Raw genomic sequence first — 27,488 nt, forward strand, 5'->3', positions numbered from 1 at the left:
TTTGCAAAGCACTATGAAATTCTCAGAAGATATTAGTTAAATGCAAAGATTATTATAACTTAGTAGTAGTATAATAAATGTATGCAGTGTAGGAACCACTAAATATGTCCAAAATATTAGAGGCCATGTTGAGGCCTATTTAAAAATTGGGTTCTTAAATTCTAACATAAAGGTTTGTTTTCATTTGTTTTAATCTTAGTTGTATGGATGTTGAAAATGTGCTGTGAAAGGTCACTAAATGCATTAAAGAACTGTGGGAAACATCACCTGCTTTGTTGACTTTATTTTCAGGTGAATCGCCTTGATACAGGTGAATCACTTATGGAAAATCCTACGTAAGTGTGGGGAAAATGTGGCAAAGTGATATTTACATTTAGCTGCCTTGATCATGCAAAAATGTCAACGCATGTAGCCATATTCAGGCCTAATATTTTTCTACAGAACGGTAAAGAATCATTTCTCTTCTGTTTATGCTTTCATTAGCTCAGAGTGGCTACAGCAGTGAGAACATGCCAGATGATCTGATCACATCATGCTGAGTAATTTAAGACCTAAAATGGCATGTGGATTACCTTATATGGCAAGGCTCAGAGGATGGTTTTAGGTGGGTTTTTGGTTTAAGTTAAAGGTGATCTTCTAGGCTGTAGTTTCTCTCTGGAAAGTTAGATAAGGTACATTAAAGATCCATCAGTGTATTAGTAAATTAATCCTGTTAGAGATATACTAAAGGTTCACATGCTTATCTCAGTAGCAGGAAAAAATGGACTGTACACATTTTATAAGATGAAGAATTAACAGAAATATGTACTCTGAGAAAGTATGAACAAAGGGAATATATAATACGTTACTGCAGCTCTGTAGTTAAAATAGAACTTAAATCCATGTTTCCATGGTAAATATCCTTTTGAAAGGCTTTTAGTTCAGCTGTTTAATTTACTTTTGACCCCAACAAAGTGGTTAAGCAGGATTGTTTTCTGTGTTACAAAAAGAAAAAAAAGTCTGGCAAGGAAACTCATTTGCCTCATCTACCTCAGCATTTCTCCCTCTGGTGGTGAGGGCCTGGAGTAAATCAGTCCTACTCCGGAGGTTTTTAATTCTTCACTTTGGTTTATTTTTCAGTATTTACAAGGTGGGCCTCAGGGTAGGCCTGAATAGTTCTTTTAAGCAAAAAACAAACTCATAACACACAAGAAAGATGTACGTGTCCCTGCCCTCTTCCCAGGGTATTGCCTTATTGTGCTGGCTTCTGGTCACCAATCCTTTCCCCAACACAAGTTAACTTGATTGTTTCCTCTATCGAGAGAACAGACTTCCACCTAGGAGCAGCCTTTTCTCCCTGCTGCAGCTTGTTTTCTCATCCCTCCTTCTCTCTCACCAGAAGAGACATTTTTAAAGGTAGTGGCCATTAAATTGAACTCAGGTGTGTTGAATTAACCTGAGGTGATCTCATTTCAGCTCATGGGGAAAAGGGTCTTCACCATTCAAGACCTGATATACCAACCTTCCAACACTCTTGTAGCTGTCAGTTCTGACTTTGTCACACAGAGCAAGTGAAGTATATTGTAATTCCATAGTGTTGTGTTTTCCATTGGTTTTCATTATTGTGATTTAAAGAGAAACTTATTTATGGTGGATTAGTATTTATGATGATTGCATATAGTATTGAATGGGTGCATATGTATAAATAAAATGTAAAGTTAATTAAAATATGCTCCCCTTCATTGACATGAACCGCATGATGATGGCATTTTTTGCATGAAGAAGGAGGCTGTAGGCTCCATGGTTTGTTCCCCGTGTCCTGGCACCACCAGGATTCCACAAGACTGAGGCTCTGTTGTTCAGAAGGTGGTGAACTGGGGGAGCAGCCACTCTTTGGGTCTTGCTCCCTGTAGAAGTGCATAGATCTGAGTTAATACTACTCCAATATCACTAACTCCTGTTTTATGCCTACACCTTTCTCAGTGCGGAGGGATTCCCTACACTTGGGTAGAGGAGCCAACAGCAGCATGGCCAAGGTCGTACACTGTCATGGGGAGCCCTGCAGTACCATAGAGGGCTCAGCACACCATGTGGGCATCTTCTTTTGCCCACTGTTCCTGTGATCTGCACAATTTGAAGGCAGTATCCCCTTCCACTGTGCAGCCCCCCCAAGCCTCAGTGTATTCAGGGGTGTATTCAAAGGACACCTTCATCCCAGAGCTTCCTGGCAATTCTGCTGCCCCTGTGGTGTTTCTATGGGAGTGCAGGGTATGGCCTTTAGTTTTACTTCGAGTTGGTATCACTTTTTATATTAAAACATTACTTAGAAACTTGGGACTGCACGTAGACTGTGACTTGGATCCCTGTTATAGTTGGCCTCATACTGTGGATTGACACAGTGCATGGTGATAAAGTCACTGTTAATTGGTGTGTTAAAATTACACATGTTAAGTACTGTAATGTTCACTGTGGTTCTCTGTTCAGTCTGGTTTATTGCTGGATCCACATTTTTAAGTCGGTCAATTTAAAAGCAGTTCTCCGTCAAAAGAAATAGTGGCAAAATACTCAATATTTTATTCTTCATCTTTATTTAGGTCTTTGTTAGATTAGAATTTTTGATGTATTCTTTTAAAAGTAGAGCATCAGCTGAATTTATGCAACTGTAGTGAACAGCAAATTATCTACAAAGGAATGCTAAGATGGAATTCCCTTGTGTACTTTTACAGGAGTGAGTTAATTACACTTCACTCAGCAGGTTGTTCATAAGTCCTAGATCTAAGAGTCAGTAAAAAAAGATAGATTGGCCTTTAACTACCCCAGCTGGAACTCAGCTTTAAGACTGAGCCATATACCTGCTGAGACTGTTGTTTTAAACACTTATAGTACTGTATCTTCGACGTTTAACAAAGTCTGCAAAAAGAAGCAGGATGACATATTGAAAATAATGTATGCATTCTAGTTGGGGAAAAAAGTTTTAACTTTGTGTATGAGTTTTTCTGTTTTTTGCTTGTAAAAGGGAGAATATGCAGAACACACTAAATGCACATTGAAGGACACATTTTTTGCCCTGTTTGTTAAACCTTTCCTTACCAGTGTAATGCTCTCCTGGTAAAGGTCATTGTAGAAACAAAACTAAAACCTCTTCATTTTTCTATGGAAAAAACAGGCATTTTCCCCAGAGGCTGAATTAAGCCTGCCTGTTGGCAGATCTGGTGTGCTCTGGGTTTTTATTTATTCTCTTGCTAAATGAAGAGCTTTAGCACAGTGGATACCTATATAGCTTTGAAATATGTAGACGAGCACAGGCGATTTTGCTAGTTTCTAGTGCTGATTAATTTTCCTGCACAAACTTTGTTTCTTTTCTGATTTTAGGTAATTTATTTTATTTTTCAAAAGTTCTCATGTTTTTAAGGGAAGAACTTCTTTATGACGGATTGATGCAGATAACAGCTGCGGTGCAAATATGTGACCGTTGTGATGTTGCTTTCTGAACTCATCCATTGATTTGGTTTGTACTCAAACACTGAGTGTGGCTCCATACAAAATCTGTGTGACCAGTACTTCTGTACAGATGTTTCCTGGTGTCCAGCTGTGACCTAAACATCCAACTGTATGCTCAAAAGGGCTTAATATTTCTGTAAATTATGAGCCCTAGGGCAGGTTCTTTTGGAGCAGGGCACTTTTTAAAAAAGGCATTTTCCCAGTGGGTAGTTGATTCCATCATTCAACCGTAAAGCGGGAGTGTGGAGGCAATAAGAGAAAACAACTGAGCCAGGGAAAGGGACAGCAGAGTGAAAAAGGACAAAAGGTGATAGAGAGCACACAACAAAATAGAAGATGCTGCTCTGGGGGAGTAGCTGGAGGATGAAGGTTGTTCACGATCCCGTGGCTCAGAAGTAATGGGAGCATCAATTCAACAGAGTGGTTTGAGGGTTCAGATTGTGGTTATAGGGTAATCACAGTTTAAAGAGGCCACGGTGAATGATTTCATTGCCGATTGGTTTGATGTTGATTGCCCCCCAAAAAGAAATGATCATCATCAAATTGCAAGATGAATTGTCTCCAAAGCCCTTTCAGATATCTGAAATGTGCTCTGTCTTTGACACATCTGACAGAAAAGGTTACAGATAAACCTGATTATCTTATTCCTATTTGTAACTTGTAAGTAAGGCCTGATCAACGCTAAAAAGTTAGGTTGACCCAGCTACATTTCTCAGGGGTGTGAAAAATCCACACCCCCGAGCGACATAGGTAAGCTGATCTAACCCCTGGTGGTGACTGCAAGAGGTCAATAGAAGAATTCTTCAATCAACCTAGCTACCGCCTCTCAGGTGGATTACAGTCCTTCGCTGATGGTAGAACCCCTCCCATTGCAGTAGTGTGTGTCTACACTGAAGTGCTACAGTGGCGCGGACAAACCCTAAGACAGTTGAGTGTTATGGTAGTGTTGAGCCAGGTTTTTTGGGGGCAGCATGAAGGGGAGGGATGCTTGCACTCCACATCACCTCCTCCTGGAATCCTTTCTTCTGCTTCCTGTCTCATCACATACGTTCAAGCTTCTCTTCCACAAGGCTCTACGTAATCTTGTCCCTACCTAAATCTCTGCTCTCTCTTCCTCTTATCCCCATCTCACTCCCTATGCTCTTCCTAAACCTCTCCCCACTTCTCCCTGTGTCCCAGCTTCATGCCTTCTCTCTTGCAGCCCCATGAGTGCAACAGTCTCTTTGTTCCCTGCCACCAAGAGTCCTCGCTCTCCTTCAAATTCCTCTTTAAATTCCACTTCTTCGGGAAATCCTTCATCTCATCATTAGTAAATACCAGACCCTCCCTCTCGTCAATTGTTGTCCTTAACCTATGGCTAAGTAGGTGGCGACCTGGATTACTGCTCCTGACTGGCTAAAACTTGCGCACGTCGTATCATTGTTGTTAACCCCACTCACTTCTTTATCTCATCTGCTTCTTATGCCTAATATTTTAGGCTATGTCTACACTACGGCCTATGTCAGCAAAAACTTTTGCCACTCGGGGTGTGAATGTTCCACCCCCATAAGCTTGTGTGCACAGTGTTATGTCGGCGGGGGAGCTTCTCTCGCTGTCATAGCTTATGCCGCTCGTGGAAATGGGTTTTTTTATGCTGACGGGAGAGCTCTCTCCCATTGGTATAAAACATCTTCACCAGATGTGCTGCAGCAGTGCAGCTGTATCAGTACAGCTGTGCTGCTACAGCGATATCTGTATAGACATGGCCTTAAATTGCAAGCTCTTTGGGGCAGGGGCTGTCATTTGCTATATGTTTGCACATCATCTAGCACTGTGGGGCTTTATGAGGCTGACATCTAGGTGCGAACACAATATTACGTTAAATAATAACTGTCTCATGTAGATTGTGTACCGTGAGGCCTTCGGGGTAGGGAATGTGCCCCACCTATGTTCTGTAAAGTTCTCTCTAATTTTACAGTTGCATGTAGACGTTTTATAATACAGTGATGCCAAAGTTTTCTTGATGAGTAGAAAACAATATGTCCATTTCAACAATGCCAGAGTTTAAGCAAGCTTTTGAGAATCTGTTTAACACACCCATTATTTCCAATTACACCACATGCAACTCAAACCACTACCAAGTGCAATACTTAAAATGGGGATCAACTTCCTCTCCCAAATGTAAGGCGAATCTAAGTGTAGCAGGAAATGACAGATGAATGGGTATCCTACTGAGAAAATTACTAGGAAGACTTGGAATCTCCTGATGTTTTTGTCCTTGTACTGTCATGCTCTACCTGCTGATGGGAGTATATAAACTGCATATTTACTGGTAATTGGAAGGATGACCTATTTCTACCTCTTTGAGGAGCTTTTTAAAGAATCATCTGCTTAATAGCCTATTAAGAAAATCCTTCTCCTAAACTTTGAGCACAAATAAATATATAAATTCTTCAGAGTTTATTCAAAATGTATATAAAGTTGCAAACAGCTCATCACCATAGTCTGAAGTAGAATGCAAATACTGCCACTGAGGATTTTTGTGACTGTTTGTGTTGCGTAGATTCCTCTAGACTCTGAAGGAAAAGAAGATTATTGGGTAGTAGTCTGGTTGTTTAAAATTAGGACTTTATGTAGGCAGCCAGCCCGTCTTTAAAATCACATAGCTAGTCTGTATTCTGTTTAAAAAATCTGCAGAAGAGATCTACTCAGTTTTGGGAGGACTGTGTAAAGTCGTGCTTGCTGCTGCTTATGTTTGTTTGAAGATGAGGGAAGAAATAGTATAGGTTCAGGACCAAACTTGGCAATTTAATTTCCAAAGGGCATGAATGTCTTGAATGTCTGAATTACCAACAAGCCTAACTATTTAAGAAAATGGACACTGGAACTTATTAATAAGGTCATTATTAGAATTTCCTTTTGTCCAGTACTTTTTAAGGTCAAATTTTACAATGTAAATCCAGAGTAACTCAATCAATTTAAATGGGAGAAAATGTTTTTCAATGAAGCTAATCTGTATTTACATCAGTGAAACTGAGAGAAAAATTTAGCTCTTAAACTTCTTAGTAACCGCTCTTTGACCTATTTTTCTTTTGGCCAAGGAAGATTTAATGCAAAAGGTAGGGAAATCGTCAAGTGTGTATTCCATTTTAAGAAGAAAAGGGAATCTCAGATTTTCCTTTTTTTCCCCCGCAACTTTTTTTATTATTTATTTTTGTATTGTTATAGTATCTTTGAGCACTAGTTATGGATCAATATACCACTGTGCTATGCACTGTACAAACATAGGACAAAATTTTGTAGTATATTAAGTAAAAATTGAGAGGCATGGAACCAAAGTTCGGATTGTATTTGTTGGAGTGGATCCAGGCTCTCTGGGAAAGGACTTCACACCACTTAGCAAATACCTCTTCGTTACTCCAAACATTTTTTTTAAAAATTACAATCAGTTTGCTCTGTTGATAACCAGTAAATCTTTGAATCAGGATATAATGTATTTAATATCAAATTCAGTGGCTGTATTGGTTGTCATATCTAACAGCATGTGTTGCAGGTTAGCAACTGGAAGTTTTGTCTTTTAAACAAAAAACAGCATGTTCAAACAAGCACATTTTATTCTTGAAACAAGGGACCACGTTTTTGCGAGGCATTTGCACAGTGCCTAGGACAATGGGGCTGTGGCCCGTGACTGGGACTCCTAGGTGCTACTGTAATACAATTAATAAATAACTGAACTAGAGAATACAACTCTCAATCTGGCTAGATTGTTTAAAATGTTTTTTAAAAAATCTGCGAGAAGTCCAGTTAGGACCTGAGTTCTCAAACTCAGGCAGTCTCAGGCAATGTAGTTGGACCACATTTGAATAGAGGCACACTCCCCTGCCCTTTTACAATCACATAATATCCTTGTGGCAACCACAGCGATTGTTTGTGTAAATGCAGTAAGTTTAACTTGTGCCCAGCAGTCTTTCACTACACTCCTTACCTTAGGCCTTAGTTCCTCCTGTGCCACTGACACATTGCTTCACTGATTACAGTCACTTGCTAGTTGTGGTACTTCCCAAGTGATGCCAGCACACTCAATATCCTATCTCATTGTCTTCTGCCAGTTCTTCCTTGACCTTCCTTGCTTTCTTTCCTCTCTCGGTACCCAGTTGAGTGCTTGTTTAGCATGTCTTCCATCTGGCATACATGTCCCAACCACCTGAGCCTTCCTTCTGTGATGATTTTTTCGAACATCCGGCTCTGTTAGCCCCCTTACTCTTCCATTTGTTATGTTGTCTTTCAATTAAATGTGTAGTCTCTTCCTCAGCCATCTGTGATGGGCAGCTTCTAATCTCTTTTTGTTAGTGATTGTCATTGGCCAAGTCCTTGCTCCATACAGTAGCATGCTCAGTACAATGCATTGTGTAAACTGACCTTTAGTTTGGTGTGGAGACCTCTGTTTGACCAGATATTGTTCCACCTCCAAAAGTCATGCTTGCTTTTTCCGACTCTCATATGCCTATTCTTTATTACAGCCACTTTTGAATGTCATCACGCTCTCCAGATAGCAGAACTCTTCTACCTGTTCAATTTCTGTTCCATCCACATACACCTTTGCATCTGTTGTCCTACCTTCATAAATCGGTTTCTTTTACATTTATTTTCAGTCCAATTTTTGCTGCTTCCTGTTCAATCTCTGATGTAAGGGCAATCATTCTGTTCCATTTCAGACTTAGTAAAGTAATGTCATCAGCAAAGTCAAGGTTATCTAACTCATCTCCATTAATCCAGGTTACAGCATCCATGATACCTTTTGTTGCCTGCTTCATCACCCAGTCTACTGCTAATCCAAAGAGGATTGGTGATATGTGATATATCTTGACTTTAGCAAAGCTTCTGATACGGTCTCCCACAGTATTCTTGCCAGCAAGTTAAAAAAGTATGGATTGGATGAATGGACTATAAGGTGGATAGAAAGCTGGCTAGATTGTCGGGCTCAACGGCTAGTGATCAATGGCTCGATGTGTAGTTGACAGCCGGTATCAAGCGGAGTGGTTTTGTTCAACATCTTTATCAATGATCTGGATGATGGGATTAATTGCACCCTCAGCAAGTTCACAGATGACACTAAACTGGGGGGAGAGGTAGAGACGCTGGAGGGGAGGGATAGGGTCCAGAGTGACCTAGACAAATTGGAGGATTGGGCCAAAAGAAATTTGATGAGGTTCAACAAGGACAAGTGCAGAGTCTTACACTTAGGAAGGAAGAATCCCATGTACCACTACAGGCTGGGGACCAAGTGGCTAAGCAGCAGTTCTGCAGAAAAGGACCTGGGGATTACAGTGGACGAGAAACTGGATATGAGTCAGCAGTGTGCCCTCATTGCCAAGAAGGCCAATGGCATATTGGGCTGTATTAGTAGGAGCAGTGCCAGCAGATCAAGGGAAGTGATTATTCCCCTCTATTCTTCACTGGTGAGGCCACACCTGGAGTATTGTGTCCAGTTTTGGTCCCCCCACTACAGAAGGGATGTGGACAAATTGGAGAGAGTCCAGCAGAGGGCAACAAAAATGATTAGGGGGCTGGGGCACGTGACTTATGAGGAGAGGCTGAGGGAACTGGGGTTATTTACTCTGTAGAAGACAAGAGTGAGGGTGGATTTGATAGCAACTTCAACTACCTGAAGGGGAGTTCCAAAGAAGATGGAGCTCGGCTGTTCTCAGTGGTGTCAGATGACAGAACAAGGAGCAGTGGTCTCAAGTTGCAGTGGGGGAGGTCTAGGTTGGATATTAGGAAACACTATTTCACTGGGAGAGTGGTGAAGCACTGGAATGGGTTACCTAGGGAGGTGGTGGAATCTCCATCCTTAGTGGTTTTTAAGGCCCGGCTTGACAAAGCTTTGGCTGGGATGATTTAGTTGGTGTTGGTCCTGCTTTGAGCAGGGGATTGGACAAGATGACCTCCTGAGGTCTCTTTCAACCCTAATATTCTATGATTCTATAACTCATGCCCTTGTCTAACTTGTTATAATATTGAACTACTCTCCCAAGCCTGTATCCAGTCTTACAGTACAGTTTCCGATTTTATGTGTGCATGCATATTTTTGCTAACCAGTCAGCAATCGCATTCTTCACTTCCTTCAGAACTCTTGGGTGTACACCAACTGGTTCTGGTGACTCTTTGCTCTTTAATTTATCTGTTTGCTCCAGAGATTTATTTTTAACACCTCAATCTCTGAGAGATCTAAGATTGTAGAGGAACAGACATTATTTTCAGGTTGAGAAATTATTCCATTCAGTTCAAAACATCCACGTCTGATGTGTATCTTGGGTTTTTGATTTGCAGACATAGTAGCACATAAAAATGCATTTTCTGCAATAATTACCCTGGTATTGGCCTGTATGACTAATAATATCAATTGAACTTTTTCAAATGCATTGACATTGCCTGAAGTGTGAAATAAATTTATCCAAATAAATATGTTCTTTGTTAATGTGCAGAGGAAACTTTTCCTACTTTCTCTTACTGTATGACTTTTACATTTTCTGATAAAAACTAAAACCTAGAGAAAAATGGCCTTTAATATTCCTTATCATACTTTTTTGCTGAGTTAATTTTCAGCGTTGGTCTCTTTTTATTCTATTATCTTCTATGGGTATTATTTCTCTTATTAATAGTATTAACATAAGAGAATATCTTGAATGGGAGTTGATGGCTTTAAAATTGTCTTACTAATTGATTTCCCTGCAGTTAAAGTATTATTTTGAAATTGCACTTGACTACTTCTTGCAGAAAACAGACTTACTTTCCAGCACAGAAGCTGAGTCATATCTCTCTAGTGCTTCTTTTCTTTCTCTGATTGTCTCACAGTAAGATGAAACAATCTATTTAATGAAGGGGAACACAGCCCATAGCAAAAATTTCCATCAAAAATTAATAATGTAAACTCTCCACCCACATAAAAGGAAAACTGATAGAATAGCTGTACCTTTTTGTTCTGCTATGGTTAAGGTTCTGTTAGTATTTCCATGATAAAGTTCTAGTTTCAGGGGCTTCGTCTAATATAAAAATTCACTGTCAAATTTTACTTGTAACATTTCTAGTGAAGGAGGACTTAACTTGTGTAAATTAAAATAAAAGCTTGTTGCGCTCTTTATAACTATAGAACCAGTAGAAGTGAACAGTTTAAGATTCCTTTTATATTTATAGAAGAAAAATTGCTTTAATTTATAAATAAAAGTTTGATCCTGTGGTTCTTAGGCAAAACTCTTCTTTGAACTCTTTGGGAACTTTGACTCAGTAAAGAATGTAGGTTTAGGCCCTGAATGTATTAGTGGATTTGTGTAGTATAAGTTCTGATTGCTTTTTATATGAGGGAAAGAGAGATGTGTGGGTTTTTGAGTAAGACCTTAAAGGAGTCTTTTCTCTCTTTCTTTAAAATTCCATTTTATTTTTAAATGATGTTTTTAAACTTAAACATGCTGCTGTAAAAACCCAGGCAGTTTGTTATTGTACATGAGTTGTGGCTTTCTAACTCCTTAAGCCAACTCCTCTTTTTTTTAAATAGTTGTGCATCACTGACCAGTAATGTTCCAGTCTCCTGGCTCAGTTCACTGGACAGTGGTGTAGCTATGTCATCTGAGTAGTTTTACTGGCAGAGCTGTAAACATGTCAGCTCAGGTGCTGCCTGGAGATAGTGTCATAAGAACTTTGGCTTGGCCATTGTAGTAAGTTTCTGGTACGCAATCCTTTAAAGATCATATTGCTCACACATGTCTGGTACAAAACAGCCAGTGCTCTCATGGGACTGGTTTCCCTTTTGTAGTTGCACAACAGGAAATCTGAACTGTTATGAGTTCTTTAGACTGCTAACTACAGTTTATTTTGTGATTGTGTGGAACTAAAATGTCTTAACTTAGGCATCAGTAAGTGTAAGATTTTAAACTAGACTAAGCTGTTTTTCAGTGTTAAATTATTTCTTCCCATTTTAAAAACTCTTCTTCCATATTTGTGATCGACTATATAATACATTCCTGGATGACCAATGTCACTTAAAAATATCCCTTATTGAGCTGGCTATCTCTATCTTGTATTTGAAAAATAGCCTGTTTGCTGTGTAGGCCTTTAAATCTGGTGATTCAGCAGATGGTTAATTCACCGCATAATAAACCAAAACAGAAAGTCTCTTGACTTTTTAATTCCCAGCAATTTTCAGTTAGGATGTATTTTCCAAAAATAAAAAGTGTACCTGAAAACACTTCACCACCACCACCAAAACCAGACGTCTTGCTCAAATAATAGCATGCCATTTCCCAGCCAAAAATGAAGAAATATCTGTCTTGTGAATATTTTTCATATGCGAACTGTCACTGTGTTCAGACAAATGAATTGATCTCAGTAGAATTTTCTCCTCAAGTCCTTTGCAAATAAAGTTGCTAACACTGCCATACTGTGCATTTTAATAGTTGGGTAACGCAGTTTCCCTCAGTGCACACACTGTACACTACTACCAGGAATGTCTCCCAGTTTGTGCTGGTATTTTAATTTAATATGGTATAGATGGTAGACCAGACTGGAAGGTGATTAGTATCTGTGTTAGATTTTTTGTGTGTCAAAATGTTGATACACATGATATGTCAGCCGTCTGTGAACCCTTGACTGTCTTCCACACAGCCAAATTACACAAAGACTTCTCACTCCCCAAAACAGACACTCTTCCCAGAGCAGTTTAAACACTGCTTATACCAGATTAAGCAGTTAGCAATGCTAGGGCTTATTTTTCCTTTAAATTTAAGAAGATAAACTTTTGTTCCTGCAAATGTGGGACTTGGGCAGACTGAGTGAGTTGTAACTTACAGGTGCTGTATGAGCTGCGCCAGACATTTCTGCCAGTATACTACAGTCCTGACCTGTAGCACCTCAGCTACTCCAGTCCTGCACCTCTTTTGAGCATTGTCTGCCAATTGTGACCAAAGACTTTTTTTCATGTGTGACTTAAATCAGGAGTTTAATATAGGTCCACAGAGCTTGAAAGGCTAGGGAATTAGTGCTTTGCACTACCTACCTTTTCCTTTATCCCGTCCTATTCCTCCCCTCCCACCCTGTCCAGAAATCACACTGATTTTCAGCTCTTTTGGAAATGAGGAAAGAATCAATATCTACCAAATGAAAAGACAAAATCAGTTTGGGGGTTGGGGTGAGGATGAGGATCTATTTTCAGGTTTCTAAGAAGGCATACTATTGCAGAGTCAAAAATATACTAATGAAGAAAATGCTTTTGACCACTTTTCTTTATTTTTGGAAGTATGTACTAATTTCCTCAGTTTTGTTCTGAACTTTGAGCAATATACGGATTTATCTAAATTGTTATCCCCAGAGGGCCACATTGACAACTTTACAGGAGCATGATAGGCACTGCTGATTTGCAAAAAATTGTAGTCACACTCCTCATATGTGGGAAAGTATCACCTGGGAAGATAGCAAGACCCAGCAGGTATTTTTCCATCCCAAATGGAGCATTGTATGCTGTAGTTTCTGTGGACCACACCTCTGTATTCAGGATAAAATGGTCACAATGCATTGACCAGATTTTCATCTGCAGATAAATGATACTTCTTCAGAATTTCAGGACAGACTGTCTGTTACTATGTGTATGGGCAGTGCATGATATGAGCATAATAGGACTAGATCTCAGTTGGGGATTCTAGATGGCTATTGTATTACAAAAAACAACACATTTAAGCCCTTGAAAACCAACTGTTCCAAAGGAAGCACTATCAGCATTTGGGTTTTTGTCTTGGAAAGATTTTGTGTTGAGGACAGTCAGCGCTGAATAGGTTCTGTAAAATGGAGTGTTGTAAATTTGACAAAAGTCTAGGTTCAGGTCACTGATACAGTAAACTTTGGAGATGAGGGAGCTACTTGTACTGCAACTAATCGGTTAATAAGTTTTTTTCCAATCACAGAATTTGGATGACTTCCTTCTGGTAGTGATCTGTGTTTGAAAGGGCTGGCAGTGTGTGCTGTCTACTCTGCCTTCCCAACATACAATTGTGAGAGATGCCTTTTCTTTCCAAATTGCAACCATCTTTGCTCCAGCTCTGCTAAGGAAAGCTGAAATACAGAAACCCTTGATGGAAATACTCTGTGAATTGGATAGTATGCAACCCAAAGCCAGTTCAATTCTGAAAATGCTGCTTGCAGTGTCTGCACTAGAGACTATCCTAATCTTTGAACTGTTATGATGATTTATAGACGAACTCCTTCAGTCATGTTTGCTGAAAGTCAGCCGTTTAGAGTGGTAGCTTCGTTTAAATTTATTCTGTTTCATTCTTCTCTAGTCTCCTTGTCCCTGATGGAAATAAGACAAGGAGAAAAGTGTTACTGTTACTAGAAAAGTGGGGCAGTGCTGCGAAAGCAGGTTATTATTTAAATGGCCAGATTCATCTAGATCTGTGAGATTTATGAATGTGTTTATTTTTTGACATGCATGGTCCAGAAAATAAGTTTTAAATGATACTTGGAAATCTGTTATTTAGTGTCCCTTCTGCTTGCTTTTCAATAGGAGGCACTGTCTGTCATTTTCTAATTGAGTCCTTCCACATTGTGCATTTGGCTTTCTTCCAGCTGGAAAAGCTTTTGCATTGTGTGTAGCTTGTTGAAGGTTGACAGCATTCATTATAAAGCTGTTTCACTTTTCTATGTTCTGCTTATGTGCAGCATACTTCTACTCCCATTGAAGTCGATGAGAGTTCTGCTACTGACTTCAGTGAGAATGGCAGCAGGCTTTTGATTATCTTTGCATTGTCTCCTGATTCATCGTTGTGATTATACAGTAAAAGCTGTTTCAGAGTAGCAGCCGTGTTAGTCTGTATTCGCAAAAAGAAAAGGAGGACTTGTGGCACCTTAGAGACTAACCAATTTATTAGAGCATAAGCTTTCGTGAGCTACAGCTCACTTCCTCAGATGCATATCGTGGAAACTGCAGCAGGCTTTATATATACACAGAGAATATGAAACAATACCTATTCCCACCCCACTGTCCTGCTGGTAATAGCTTATCTAAAGTGATTTCCAGCACAAATCCAGGTTTTCTCACCCTCCACCCCCCCACACAAATTCACTCTCCTGCTGGTGATAGCCCATCCAAAGTGACAACTCTTTACACAATGTGCATGACAATCAAGCTGGGCTATTTCCTGCATAAATCCAGGTTCTCACATCACCTGGATTTGTGCTGGAAATCACTTTAGATAAGCTATTACCAGCAGGACAGTGGGGTGGGAATAGGTATTGTTTCATATTCTCTGTGTATATATAAAGCCTGCTGCAGTTTCCACGATATGCATCTGAGGAAGTGAGCTGTAGCTCACGAAAGCTTATGCTCTAATAAATTGGTTAGTCTCTAAGGTGCCACAAGTCCTCCTTTTCTTTTTAGTAAAAGCTGTGTTATCCGGCACCTCCAAACGGAAAGCTCTATAAACCGGCATTTCTGAATGCCTGGTTAAGAAAGAACCCTGGTGGCTCCAGTCAGCACCACTGACCAGTCCATTAAAATTCCGGTTGACGCAGGGTCGGCCGGCTCCCTACCTCCCTACGGCAGGCTCCGTATGCTGCCCCCGCCCTGAGAGCTGACAGTTGTGGCCAATGGGAGACTCAAGTGAGTCACTGTATGTAATCCTTCTGTCAAGTTAACAAGAGGAGATAGCGAGACCAAGTTTTGAAAAGTCAATTGAAATAGTGATCCCAAGGGAGAAGGGAATCCTGCAAACTCCAAGCCCTTTTGTACAGTAATGAGCCTGATCTTCTGAGATGTCAAGTATCCTTAACCTCCTTTGAGTCAATGGAAGTTGAGGGTATTCAGTACTCTGTAGGATCCATTCCAATGTGAGTAACTGTGGGAAGTAGGAATCTATCATCGATATTTGTTAGAGCATTCCTCATTTGAGTGGCTAATTCTATACTTAACTTCTCCAAACCAGCAGCATAAGAAGCAACACCTGTTATATATATATATACACAACTCCCCCAAAGGTGCAGAAAATTAATTCTAAATATCCATACAAAATTGGGAGAGTGGTCTGCCAGATGTGTATGACACAGATAATGTAAGATTCCACTTTGTTCAATCCTCTGAAGTGCACTGCTCCTGATTCATGTGCATTTGGGAGAGTGCTGACTAAGCAGACCCATCAGTGTGATAGCAAGGGCAATGCCATTACACTGCAAGTGGGAATGCAATGAGATAGCCACTTCACATGGCCCATAAAAACAGAGGGACTGGACAAGTTATAAAGAGGTGCCCTGGTCAGAAACCAGGCTGCTTAACCTTGAACCTGATTCAACCAGCGTTTATGGCATTATTGAGTCAAACTGGTAATGGACAGTAGCTTGATTATAAAGACAGCTGTTACCCACAGATATCTTAGTGCTTATCGGTGATACAGCACTTCAGGTGGGCTGTAGTAAAATGCACTTTTCTAAAGTATATTTAAATGTGATGCATCCTAATGCTCTTAAGTGTCCTCTCCAGCACACACCCAGAACCCCCTTGTCACAGGGTAGCTGGCTCTCTGATGGGGGTCAGGCCTCCAGTTACCTGTGACAGGCTCCACTAAGGAGAACGAGCCAATCCAGATCCACCTTTGAATAGTTAGTTGCTGAGGTGGGTGGCAGCAGTTGTTAAGCTAAGAAACACCTGGGCCTAATAAAGGGCTGTGAGAGCTCAGTTAGGAGGTCCCAGAACACAAGAAGCTCTTGAGGAGAGGGATGACTTGGGAGAGCTGGTTAGGTCACCATGAAAGGGAACCTAGGAAAGGTACTCCTAGAGAGGGAAGAGATTCTGAAGGGTAGAGTTGAGTGCCAAGCCGTAAAGAGAACTGGCTCCAGTGCAAGGAACTGACCAGATGTTGGCAGGTGGTCCAGATGGCAGAAGAACTACACACCATTCCAGAGAAGAGCAGCCGTGGTTTGATTTCTGGGGAGGCTGAGAGTCCAGAGAGGGAACCCTTCCCCAAGTGATGACAATTAGACTGCTGGTGTGCAGAGGCCACTGCCTGTCATGCTGACCAATGTTGTCTCTGTTTCTCTTCGTAATCCCTGTCTGTCTGTATCCATCCATCTGTTGTCTTGTGTTTTATACTTCTTAGAGTATGTCTAAGACCGCAAACAGGACAGCACGTGTATACATGCTCAAGACAGCTTTGATTGACAGAGCTCACGAAAGATAGCAGAGTAGCTGCTGCAGCATCGGCTAGCTGACAGAGCACATACCTGGGGTCTGGGCATAATTGCAGTGTGCTGCTACCCATGCCCATGCCGCTACTCTGCTATTTTTAATGAGCTAGGTTGATCAAAGCTAGCTTGGGTATGCCTACATGTGCTGCAGCCATGCCTCCTGACTGCAGTGCAGACATACCCTTAGATCAGTGGTCCCCAAACTGTGGGGTGTGTCCCCCTAAGGTGTTGCGGAGGAATGTTCGGGGGGGGATGCGTGATGGGGCCCAGGCCAGCCCCGACAGGGTCAGAGAGGGAGCACTCCCAGCCCCCCTCTGCCCCCAGACCACCTCCGATCCCAGCCAGAGCTCCCCTCCACCCCCTGCCCTGCCCCCAACCCATCTCTGCCTCCAGACACAGTTCTGTCTCCAGCTCCGCCTTCAGCCAATTGTGCAGTAGTGGAGGGGAGGCAGATTCCATTGCTGGTAAGGAGTTGGGGATGCAACAGGGAGAGTTTGGGCGTCACTGCCTTACATTGTAAGTGCTTTGGGGGGGGCCGACTGTCTTTTTGTTCTGTGTTTGAACAGTGCCTTGCAGAGTCAGGCCCTGATCCGTGCCTGGAGCTCCCGGGTGCCATGATAATACAAATAATTACTAAGGGAAATGAAGGCAATATCTGAAAAGTCACGCAGGAAGTCCATGGCAGAGTAGAATAGAGATCTTATGGTTTCCAGTTCAGTGCCTTAGCCACAAGACCTTCTTTACACTTGTATAGATTGTTTGTTTGTTTCTTCTTTACTCGTGATTGTATTTTACTAAACAAGAAGCTATCAAAATATGTGTAAATGAAGATTAGTTACTTTTGATATTTTCTTTGTACTCATGGCATGAACATAACACACACTCTTTGCTCCTTCTTTGTCTCTGGGACCCCTCAGTGTAATTACATCTTTATTATACATGTTCAGCTAATTCTTTATAGTAGAATCTGCTAAATTAGAATGCCACTATAGGTTTCAGAGTAACAGCTGTGTTAGTCTGTATTCGCAAAAAGAAAAGGAGGACTTGTGGCACCTTAGAGATGAACCAATTTATTTGAGCATGAGCTTTCGTGAGCTACAGCTCACTTCATTGGATGCAGTGAGCTGTAGCTCACGAAAGCTTATGCTCAAATAAATTGGTTCGTCTCTAAGGTGCCACAAGTCCTCCTTTTCTTAATGCCACTATAGATGGTCTTTAGTTCTGATTATATGGAATTCACAGTTAATAGAAAATACCGGATAATTATTCATGTCTCTGTCTGGGGAGAGCAGTGACATTAATGAAGAGGCCAAGGGAGTTGGGAGGAGACTGTTTGTGCTGGGACAGGATCTGAGCCTGTTGCTTGTCCAGCTTTCACTGTAAGGAGTCTTGAGTTCATATTTGGCAAGAAGCTAGCAGGGAGAGTTTTGAAATACTGTAACTTCGTATACTTTCTGCACATATCACAGCTATTGTTAATGTATCTAATTCTTGATATGTCTTAGCTCCTTTGCAATGCAGAACTGTTTGATCAAATCTAGAAAAGTATTGGAATACGGTTCAAATTCAGAGAGGGAGAGAATGCTCTATACTATTCTGTGCAAAGAGGGCTTTTAAAAAAAGCAAGGTGCTGCTGAACAGGCTGAAAACTACAGTATGTGGGGAAAACGGGGGGGGGGGGGGAGAGGATGCTTTTTGTTAGGACAAAATAATGCCATGCTTGTTTGGCTAGACACATGCAAGAATCAAGAGAGGAAAAAATGGAGTGGTGTGGATAGCTGGACAAAGGTGAGAAATATGAAACTTCCTCTGAAACACTATATTCAGGGTCTTCGAGAGGTGATTTTTTTTATATGTTTGAGTTGAGTCCATGTAGCATAAGTGAATTTAAACACAGCACAGCAGTAGTTGATTATTCACTTCGTCTCTAAGGTGCCACAAGTACTCCTGTTCTTTTTGTGGAGAATAAGACTCACTGCTGAGTTTGTATACAAATCCTATTAGAGACGTGCCAGTATTTTCATAGAAGTTTGACATAGTTTAAATTACAACCTGGCAAAGTGGCTTTGTCCTAACCAGATTTTTTTTGCTTATCTAGATATAGAAGCACCATAAAGGCATATTCAAAATATTGCAGTAGCACTGCTGAAACAAATACCTTTTTGTTGATTTTGTTCTATTAACTATGCTCCTCTACCTTATGTTTCCCTGTCCAACCCCCTCCAAACTGCCATCTGCAATAACCCGCAGGCTAAGGTCTTCGCTAGGCAGAAGTAATACCATTCGGCTATAAAATCCAGAGCTAAACCTGCGCCTCTCTTAATTCTGGCTTTTTTACTTGTCATCCCTGCCATGTGAGGGACTAAACAAAGGAGCTTATTTAATGCCACTTGTGATCAAGCAGATATCTTCACAGTGTGACAGAAAGCCAACACTTGTCTCCTCCAGCAGTCACATAGCAAAGAGCTACTGCTAGGCCAGGAGGCTGACCTACAGTATAAAACCTGCTAAAGAGACACCCCCGCCCCCCCACACCCCGCCACACGAGTGACTACTTGCAGCGGCCATGGAACACCACCACTCTCTCATGTGCAAACCTTTGGAGAGAGACCACTCTTACAAGTGACCACATTTGCTTGCTCCCATGAGTGGTCACTCTTGGCAGGTTTTACTGTATTTGTTTTTCTGTTTTCTAGAAGTATTTGAGGAGGGTAAAGTTTACTAGTTTAATCTCTTTGCTGCTGCATAAGGAATTAGTGGAATTCGAATATTATTTCGAATTTGATGCTGCAAACTGCTCAAGTTGCCCCTTCTATCCTCATGCTGCTCTCTGATCAGTGCTTGTTTCAGCAGAAATAATGCTTGTTTCTGAAGTGTAGGCTGTACTTTCTGCAGAGATGAGAAACTTAGATTACATAGGACAAATGGCACGAATGTTGCTGCCCTAAAAATAAATAATAATTATACTTAGCTCTTATGTAGGACACTTACTAGGTGGAGAGTCACATGAGAGTGGCATGGTCTAGTGGTTAGAGCAGAGAACTAGGTGTCAGGGCTCATGTGGCCTTACTTTTTGGGAGTGCTGCACAAGCTAGCTCCAACTGAAGTGCAGAGGAACTATGTTCAGCACCCAGAGAATTAGGCCAAGGGGATCTTTTCCCCAGCTCTTTCCATAATTCGCTTTGAGGCTTTGGGCAAGTCACCCTAGGCCAAAATTTTCAAAGGGGGCTGCAGTTGCTCATCGAGGATAATTTTTTGAACGTAAGGGCCAGGATTGTCTGTCTTCACTATGAGTTCCGGTATAGCCCTTTCTACCTTTAGGTTCAACATTTTCTGCTCAAAAAATTAAACTTCAGCCTCAGTAGTGATTAAATCCATCATGAAGTAGGCAAATTCCTTGGACCCATCTTTCTTGATCTTTTTAAGAGTACCCTTATGCATCCTAGATGTTTCTATTCATGTGTCGTTTAATTGGCTGCATTGTTTTGTGGTTGGTCTGGACTGATGATATGCTTTATTTGCATTTGCCTTAAAAAAAATAAAAAAATAAAATAAAATAAAAGTCTAAATGTAACAGCAGCTAGCTGTGATTGGATATAATGGTTTGTGACTATGACCCTAGCCTATGATGAGGGTCAGGAAACAAAGATCCATCTCTTGCTAGCATGCCAGGTTTTGCACCTTGGTTACAGTATTATTGTAATAAGGAAATGATGGTAAATCAAAGGCACAGAGGTCTTTTAGAAAGAAGACTTTGCAAAGATTATGCTTCAGTAGGACTTATGGCGGGGGGCAGAAACAATAGTTGAGCAGTGAAGTCCTCTGCAATCCTGTAGTCCTCCATGCATGTGTAACAAACTGAAAGTGGCTTGATCACATTATGTCTTTAGAACTTGCTTATTATACAACTTACAGAGGCCACCCTGTGATTTGATAGATATTGAGGTGTGCATGGTGTAGAAGTTGGCAGATTAATGTATCCTCAGCAGACAGCCATTATGAAATACACGTCTGTGGCCATGATCGTGGAATCTTTTAAGAGTCTTTGTTGTAACGAGACCAACATTATGCCTGCCAGATGAAAACACCAGTCTGAGCAAACAGTTATGCTTAATTATTTACTTTTGCTGCAATTTTGATTTAGACAGCAGTTTTCTTTCTTTTTTTCTCCTTCATTATCATTGAGTTGGATCTGGCAGAGTGACAGCTTTGCTCTCATGCTTGTCACAGTGTGGCTTTACACAGGGTTCTCATTAGCTACTTCTTAGGATTTGGTTGTCTGTGATTCTGAGAGCAAATCTGGTGTTTCTGTGCATGACTCAGTGAGATGCTCTGATTTACTGGCAGTGGTTTAGTCACCGGCTTGAACTGCCTGTGATCAAAACCTGCACTCTGATCACTCACATGCCTTCACAGAGGCTAACTTTACACACTACAGAGTCAACGTCCGAAAGCTTTGATCAAATTTCAGGCATGTGCTGCTGAGATCAACTGAACACAATGGGTAGTGTCCAAGTGCAGCACTGTTAAAACTGTGTGGCGTGAGTGCTGCTTTGAATTCTCATCCTGAGAAGAAAAGTATGATCAATATCAAAGTTGCTCACTCTTTTTACCAGAAACACATTTTGAACCAGCCATGCAGGGTGTGTGTGTTGGGAGGGGGGTTGGGTTGTGGAGTGGGAGTATTTCTCTAGACTTTGGCAGCTGTTATGTCTGATTCCTGTGAGAAGCTGGAAGATTGTCCTTAAGTCACTACAAAATCCAAACATAACCTTATCCGGGTGTGTGGCAAAGTGGTGGTGGGGGAGAGCAGGAGGTGCACACATGACATTCTCTCTGCTAATGAGCAAGTGGGCCATGTCTCTGCCCCTTTCCTTCTCTGCTGACCCGCAGATGTGCCTGGGGAAAGGATGCTGTGCCATGTAAGGACTCTTGTAAAATACTCCTCCAGAGGCCAGCAGGAGAGAAATGGCATCTATCTCAGACACTGTGTCTCCTGGCACAGTCTAAATTCCACAACTTCCCCTTGCTCGGGGTTGTGCTAGGGGGCAAATTCATCCCCTGATAATCAGTAATAATACCCTAGCTTTGGAGAGGTATATGTGGCTCTAAAGCTAGCATCTGGCTCAGTATACAACTTTCTCAAACCTTCTGTGCAGAGATCTCTGTTTTTAAAATGAGCATAGGAATACTTTTATGACTGTCTTCAACTTTAAAAGAATAAGTAGATTAATAAAAAGCTGCTGGGAGGGAAAGTACAAGTGGCGAAACTATTAGTGGAGGCTGTATTCATATTATTGGGCTTGGAATTAGGGAGAAAAAAGATACATAAAAGTTTAAACAGTGTTATGCGCTTTTTTTCTTGCTAGTATTTTCTCTCTACAATATCTGATCTGTTGACATTTCACATAAAAGAACTAAAAATCCTTTTTCAGCCTATGACATTGCCTCTATGCAGGCAATTTTTTAGAAAAATAACCAATTGTTTTTCTTAACAGAGTTTGAGCGGTTTCATTGAAAATGACTAGCAAAACAACTAGCACAACAAACAATATAGCTCAGGCACGAAGAACTGTACAGCAGTTAAGAATAGAAGCTTCTATCGAAAGAATAAAGGTGAGAAACATTCTTACTGGTCTTTCTCTCTTTTTGTATGAACCATGTGAATTATGGCAGATATATTTTAGTAAACTCACGATATATATGTAGAGTTTTTTGTATTATGCATTACACATCACAGGGGTTATCTTTGAATGTAGTCGTTTCACTCATACCTGTGGTACTGAATTTTACAGATTTCCATATTGTTGCTATAGAAGAAATTGTACCAACAGTATAAAAGGTACTTTATGGATATGTGAGAAGACTACTGTGCATTTATAATCTAAATCTGTAATACATAGCGAGTGGAAGATGAGATGTGATGTAAAGCAGTTTTTTCCAATTTACCATGTTGGTTTTGGATGTTTAAATTTTACTTCATATATCTTTGCAGGTAGGTCAAGGGTTTATAGCCCTCTTGAAAGAGGAGGAGAGTTGAGACAAGGTGCACCTAAATTATGATGGACAAGGAGCCCAAACTCCTCCCTTTTTCTCCCTGTCCCACCCAGTGGTTAAGGAATTTGATTAAGCTAAAATCTCACCTACTAAGATTTGGCTTTTTGTTGTTCTAACCATACCATTCCTTACCTTCGTTCTCCATTTTATTAATACTTTTATTAATACCAACAGTCCAAAGGTCAGCAGACTGGTTAATTCAACTGACATAGGTGCTTTTCTTACAGTCAGTTAGAGATTAGGAACATGCAATGTCTTGCAAGGAAATGACTGAATCAATTTCCTAGAAACTGTAAGTTAGCTGATGACACTTCAGTGATTATTAACAATGTCTAAAGATATAAAATCTTCTTACTAGAAGTCTGCTCTATTATTCTGAACCTGCTGTTCAAATCTCAGAAAAATGTAAAGTTACTCATGCCTATCTTCCCAAACTAACCCCAAAGTACCTTTAAAGACACCACATCCTGGGTTATCCTTGTTTTTGCTTACTTTTTTCCCATTCTACCAACCTCTCCAAGGCCAGTCCAAAAAGCAAAGCCCAGAAACCTTTGCATTATGCTTGGTGGCCTTAGCTCTGGACCTGAAGATTTTATGGATTTCTCAAACTCTGTTCTTCCATATGCAGAACTAATTCACTGTAGCTATGGATGCATCCCACAGCCCATTCCATCCTATTGCAAATGATTTGGGAATATTTACCATTTTGTGTGTCTTTTTTTTTTTTTTTTGCCAGGTGTCAAAAGCATCAGCAGATCTCAGGTGCTATTGTGAAGAACATGCCAGGAAAGATCCTTTACTAATGGGCATACCTGCTTCTGAAAACCCTTTCAAGGATAAAAAAACATGCATTATATTATAGTAGAGCAGTGAGTACCTCCATAGTTTTCCCAAGCGAAACAAACTACAAGCAAATTCTTAGAGAAATAACTGATATCAACGGTGTAAAACAGCAATGTATTTACTATGTGTGTAAATGAATTTTTAAGCTTAAGATTTTTTTCTTTATAGCATCCTTACTGGGAACGAAGATTATAAACTAAATTATCTTATTTCTTGTAAAATGGAATGTGGTCTGTGGCATGCAGCTGGTAATTCTCTTGTGTTGGTTTTTATGTAAGGCCAGGTATACACTACACACCTATGTCGATATAACTATGTTGCTCAAGGTGTGAAAAATCCATGCCTCCTGAGTGATGTAGTTATACCCACCTAAACCCCTGTGTAGACAACTATGTCGGCAGGAGAGCTTCTCCCGTCAACATAGTTACTGCCTCTCTGGGAGGTAGATTAACTACGCTGATGGGAGAAGCTCTCCCATTGGTGTGGGAGCATCTTCACTAAAGTGATCCACTGTAGCGCTGTATGTGAAGACTAGCCCTAAGGAGATAAGGTTGGATGAGGTGAAGGTCTTTTTTTAAAACGTGTAATATCTGCATTTCAGTTTAAGGTATTAGGCTACACAATCAAGACCAAAGTTGCCTGATCTTCACCTACAGATCAACAAGGTAGACCCGTAATTTGGCTCTTAATCAAGATTAATTTACTGTAGCTTTTTAAAAATAGTGTATTTGTATTCAATTAGTATATTGGTTTTGTGTGTGTGTGTGTGTGTGTATATGTGTTTGTGTATATACACATTCCAAAGTGCATTCTCTGACAAGACTCCTTGCAAACTACTGCTGCAATTATTGATAAACTCCATAGGTTCATGCCTTTACCTTCAGTTATGTCTTAATTCTTTTAAAAAGTGAAAAATCTGTTTTTGTGTCAAGAATCAATACATTTCTGATGATGTATGTAATTTTTCATTTTTGAGATGGTCTAATAAAGGAGAATTTTAATCCTTTCATTCGGCCCCTCTAAATTTTCTCCTCAAATTATGATCATCGTAGCTCCTTTGATAGGGCTACAGTAAGACTCCAACATTTTGGAATTAGCATTTCTCTTGCCCCACTGCTAAGGTGAGGGGGAGGATTCTATCACTCCAAGCCACATACGTCACCTGTGCAAGTCTCATTTAGGTTTTGTGCAGTGATCCAGGATTTGGTTCTTTTAATAATTGAGTTCACCTTTTTTTATGGAAAAAGAAGCCAAATCCTATCTGGATTACGATCAAGCAAACGTAATTGGAAGGCCTTTCCATAACATCACTGATGTACAAATAGCCGAATAAAGTTTTACATATGTCTTATGTATTGATGGCATGAGTGAGTGGAAAGAAAACAATATTGACTTCTAGTAGGTTACCAATGTGCTGTTTTGTGTGTGTGTGTGTTTCTCTATAGCCAGCTATACAATGCCTGAAATTGTGATCTTCTGTAACGATATTTACAGAAATCAACCACTTTTAATTTACTGTTTTATGTTGCATGTGTCTAATTCTGTATTAAATTATATATACACTGTTGATAATATATTGAGAAATTATATGTTTTTAACAAATCTCCTTTCAAAAATCTAAATTTGAGACTTCCTGTAAGAAAAAATAAATGCACGGATTGTTCTGTGCTGACATTCAAATTATTTTTATAATTAGAATATTTTTCTAATAACAATTTCAAAACTATCTAGATTTTTCACTGATTTTATTTACCATATTTCAGTCTATCATTTTATAATGTGTCTTGTTAAAAACAGTAATTAACTTAGGTATATACTTTCATAACTGAGCTGTTAGAAGCAATCATTCTGTATTTCCTCAGTTCTGTAATATCTTGGTTTTTTCAAAGTATCTTTTTACAACCCAAATATTGCCCTTCTATTGATCTATTATGGCCCGTGTTGTCAGCACTTTCGGCTAAATGTTTGAACTGTTTAGAAGCCAAATGAATGTATGAAAATGTAATAGATACAAATATGGTGATGCAAAGGTTATTTTGATACCTGGCTCTTTCTCTTTGACCATTTCTAAGCTATTGGTTTATGATCCTTCTTACGCATAGCATTTCATGTCAGAAGTATTCAGCTAAATTTGAACTTTACTAACTTGTTTTATAACTACTTACGTTGCATTAATTTGAGTAATGAGTTTAACTGAAGACTTTTTTACATAGATTTTCTTTTGACCTGAATCCATGAATCCATTTTGTTCAGTTACTACTTCCATATCAAATCTACCCAGTATTTTTACAACTGGAGTCATAAGTGCCATGATTGTGTTTTTCAAGTTACTGAATCAAAACATGTAAATGATACATTTTAAAGTATTATCACAAACATGTTGCCATAAAACATACGCTACCAGAAATATTTTCATAAACAGCTGGGGCCTGACTCAGTTCCCATTGAAGTCCATGAGAATTTTGCCATTAACTTCAGTGGGAGTATGATGAGACTTGGGGTGACTAGCATAACCTGTTGAAAATGTCTTCATAAATATTAGGATTTTAAATGTTCATAGTGCCACAATATATGCCTGTTTTTAAAGAATGAGTCAATAGTGATCTATTCAGCCCTGTTTAATCTGAAGTGTATTTTTCTACTTTTTTTATACACTTTTGACATCTTTACAACACCAGGACAAAATTTATAGCAGCAGCTGTTTAATTCTTTCTTATACCTAGGCATTTAAATAGCAAAAGAGTTTTATTAGAACATAATTGCCCCTTTACCCACATATGTATGATTAGAAATAGAGCAAATAGTGTGCCAACTTCTTTCAAATGCTTTCTAACTTTTAGCCTAAAACACATGGAAACTACAATAAAACAGTGAAATACAACTAACTGCTTCTGATTACTTTTGTATAGGTTTTTAAATAAACTCTGTGTATTGTATTTTAAACACAGTATGTAGTGTCATCTGAAGCTTCAAATTGCTCCTTACATTTTTGTATTACTCTTTAAGTACACAAAATGCACTATAAAGTAGACCTTTTTGTTCAGTGAACTTGTGAAGAGAATGAGTCGTGCAGATTGTGAAGAACTGTGAAGACATATGGACTTTCTAGTTAGTGATATGAAATAATGAAAACCAAACCCACCCACCCCCATCGCCCCCAGATTCATAGCTGTAGGTTTCAGGAATGATTTTCGGCCGGGCTAGCTAAGCATAACAACTGTGCCACAATACTGCAACTTACTTGGTGCTTTGAGTGCAGATACCTCAAATGTAAAATCTTTGTGATGTAAAATGAACCTGATATTATTTCAGAAAATTTTAGGGCTCTTTTTCTTAAACTAAGAGGCCTGTTTGCTAGATTTTTTCCCCCCTCTGGGTTTATTAATTTGATTGTTTTAATACTGTGTTGTTTTGTATTGTCATTGTAATTTCAGATTCACATGAGTGTTGTCACAATGATTTGCCTTTGACTTACAAATGGTTTTATGGAATTCTTTTGTTTTCTCTAACATGCTTTTGCCATTCATCAGTGAGCCTCTTAAAGTTGTTCATTGTGGTCTTTCTATGAAAGAGGGCTTCTTATAGCAATGAGAGAAAAAACTGTTAACCAAGAAAATTTGATGGATGGCTAACATGTTCAATATTATGGATATGAAACACTTTATTAAAAATATCACTGCTTTGTATATTGTTTCGGTTTGTCATTGTGGTTTAGTTTGCTTTCCAATGCATATAACCTGTTGAGGAATTAGACAAATGTCAGCCATCCAGAGGGTCTGAAGGCTTTCAGCACAGTGGTGTCGAACACTGACAAAGACAATGTTCTTGGAAGAAAGACAGACTAGATATAAATTTTGGGGGAGTGCGGGGAGAGGAAGGAATGACTCACTTTGTAGGTCAAATTTGCT

At 39.8% G+C, this 27,488-nt stretch overlaps 1 protein-coding gene across 2 annotated transcripts in view; it reads left to right on the forward strand.

The window, feature by feature from the left end:
- The window catches only part of GNG12 (G protein subunit gamma 12), a 66,115-nt gene extending 38,861 nt beyond the window's left edge, over positions 1-27,254 (forward strand). For both annotated transcript variants that reach the window (XM_084636469.1, XM_084636470.1), the window contains 2 exons: positions 22,179-22,296; positions 23,474-27,254. In XM_084636469.1, coding sequence (XP_084492595.1) covers positions 22,201-22,296; positions 23,474-23,599 — 222 coding nt within the window. In that variant the 5' untranslated portion in view covers positions 22,179-22,200 and the 3' untranslated portion in view covers positions 23,600-27,254. The remainder of the gene's footprint in view (positions 1-22,178; positions 22,297-23,473) is intronic.
- The last annotated feature ends 234 nt before the right edge of the window (positions 27,255-27,488 follow it).

Source organism: Lepidochelys olivacea (genome assembly GCF_965140295.1).
Source record: "Lepidochelys olivacea isolate rLepOli2 genome assembly, chromosome: 8".
NCBI lineage: Eukaryota > Metazoa > Chordata > Testudines > Cheloniidae > Lepidochelys > Lepidochelys olivacea.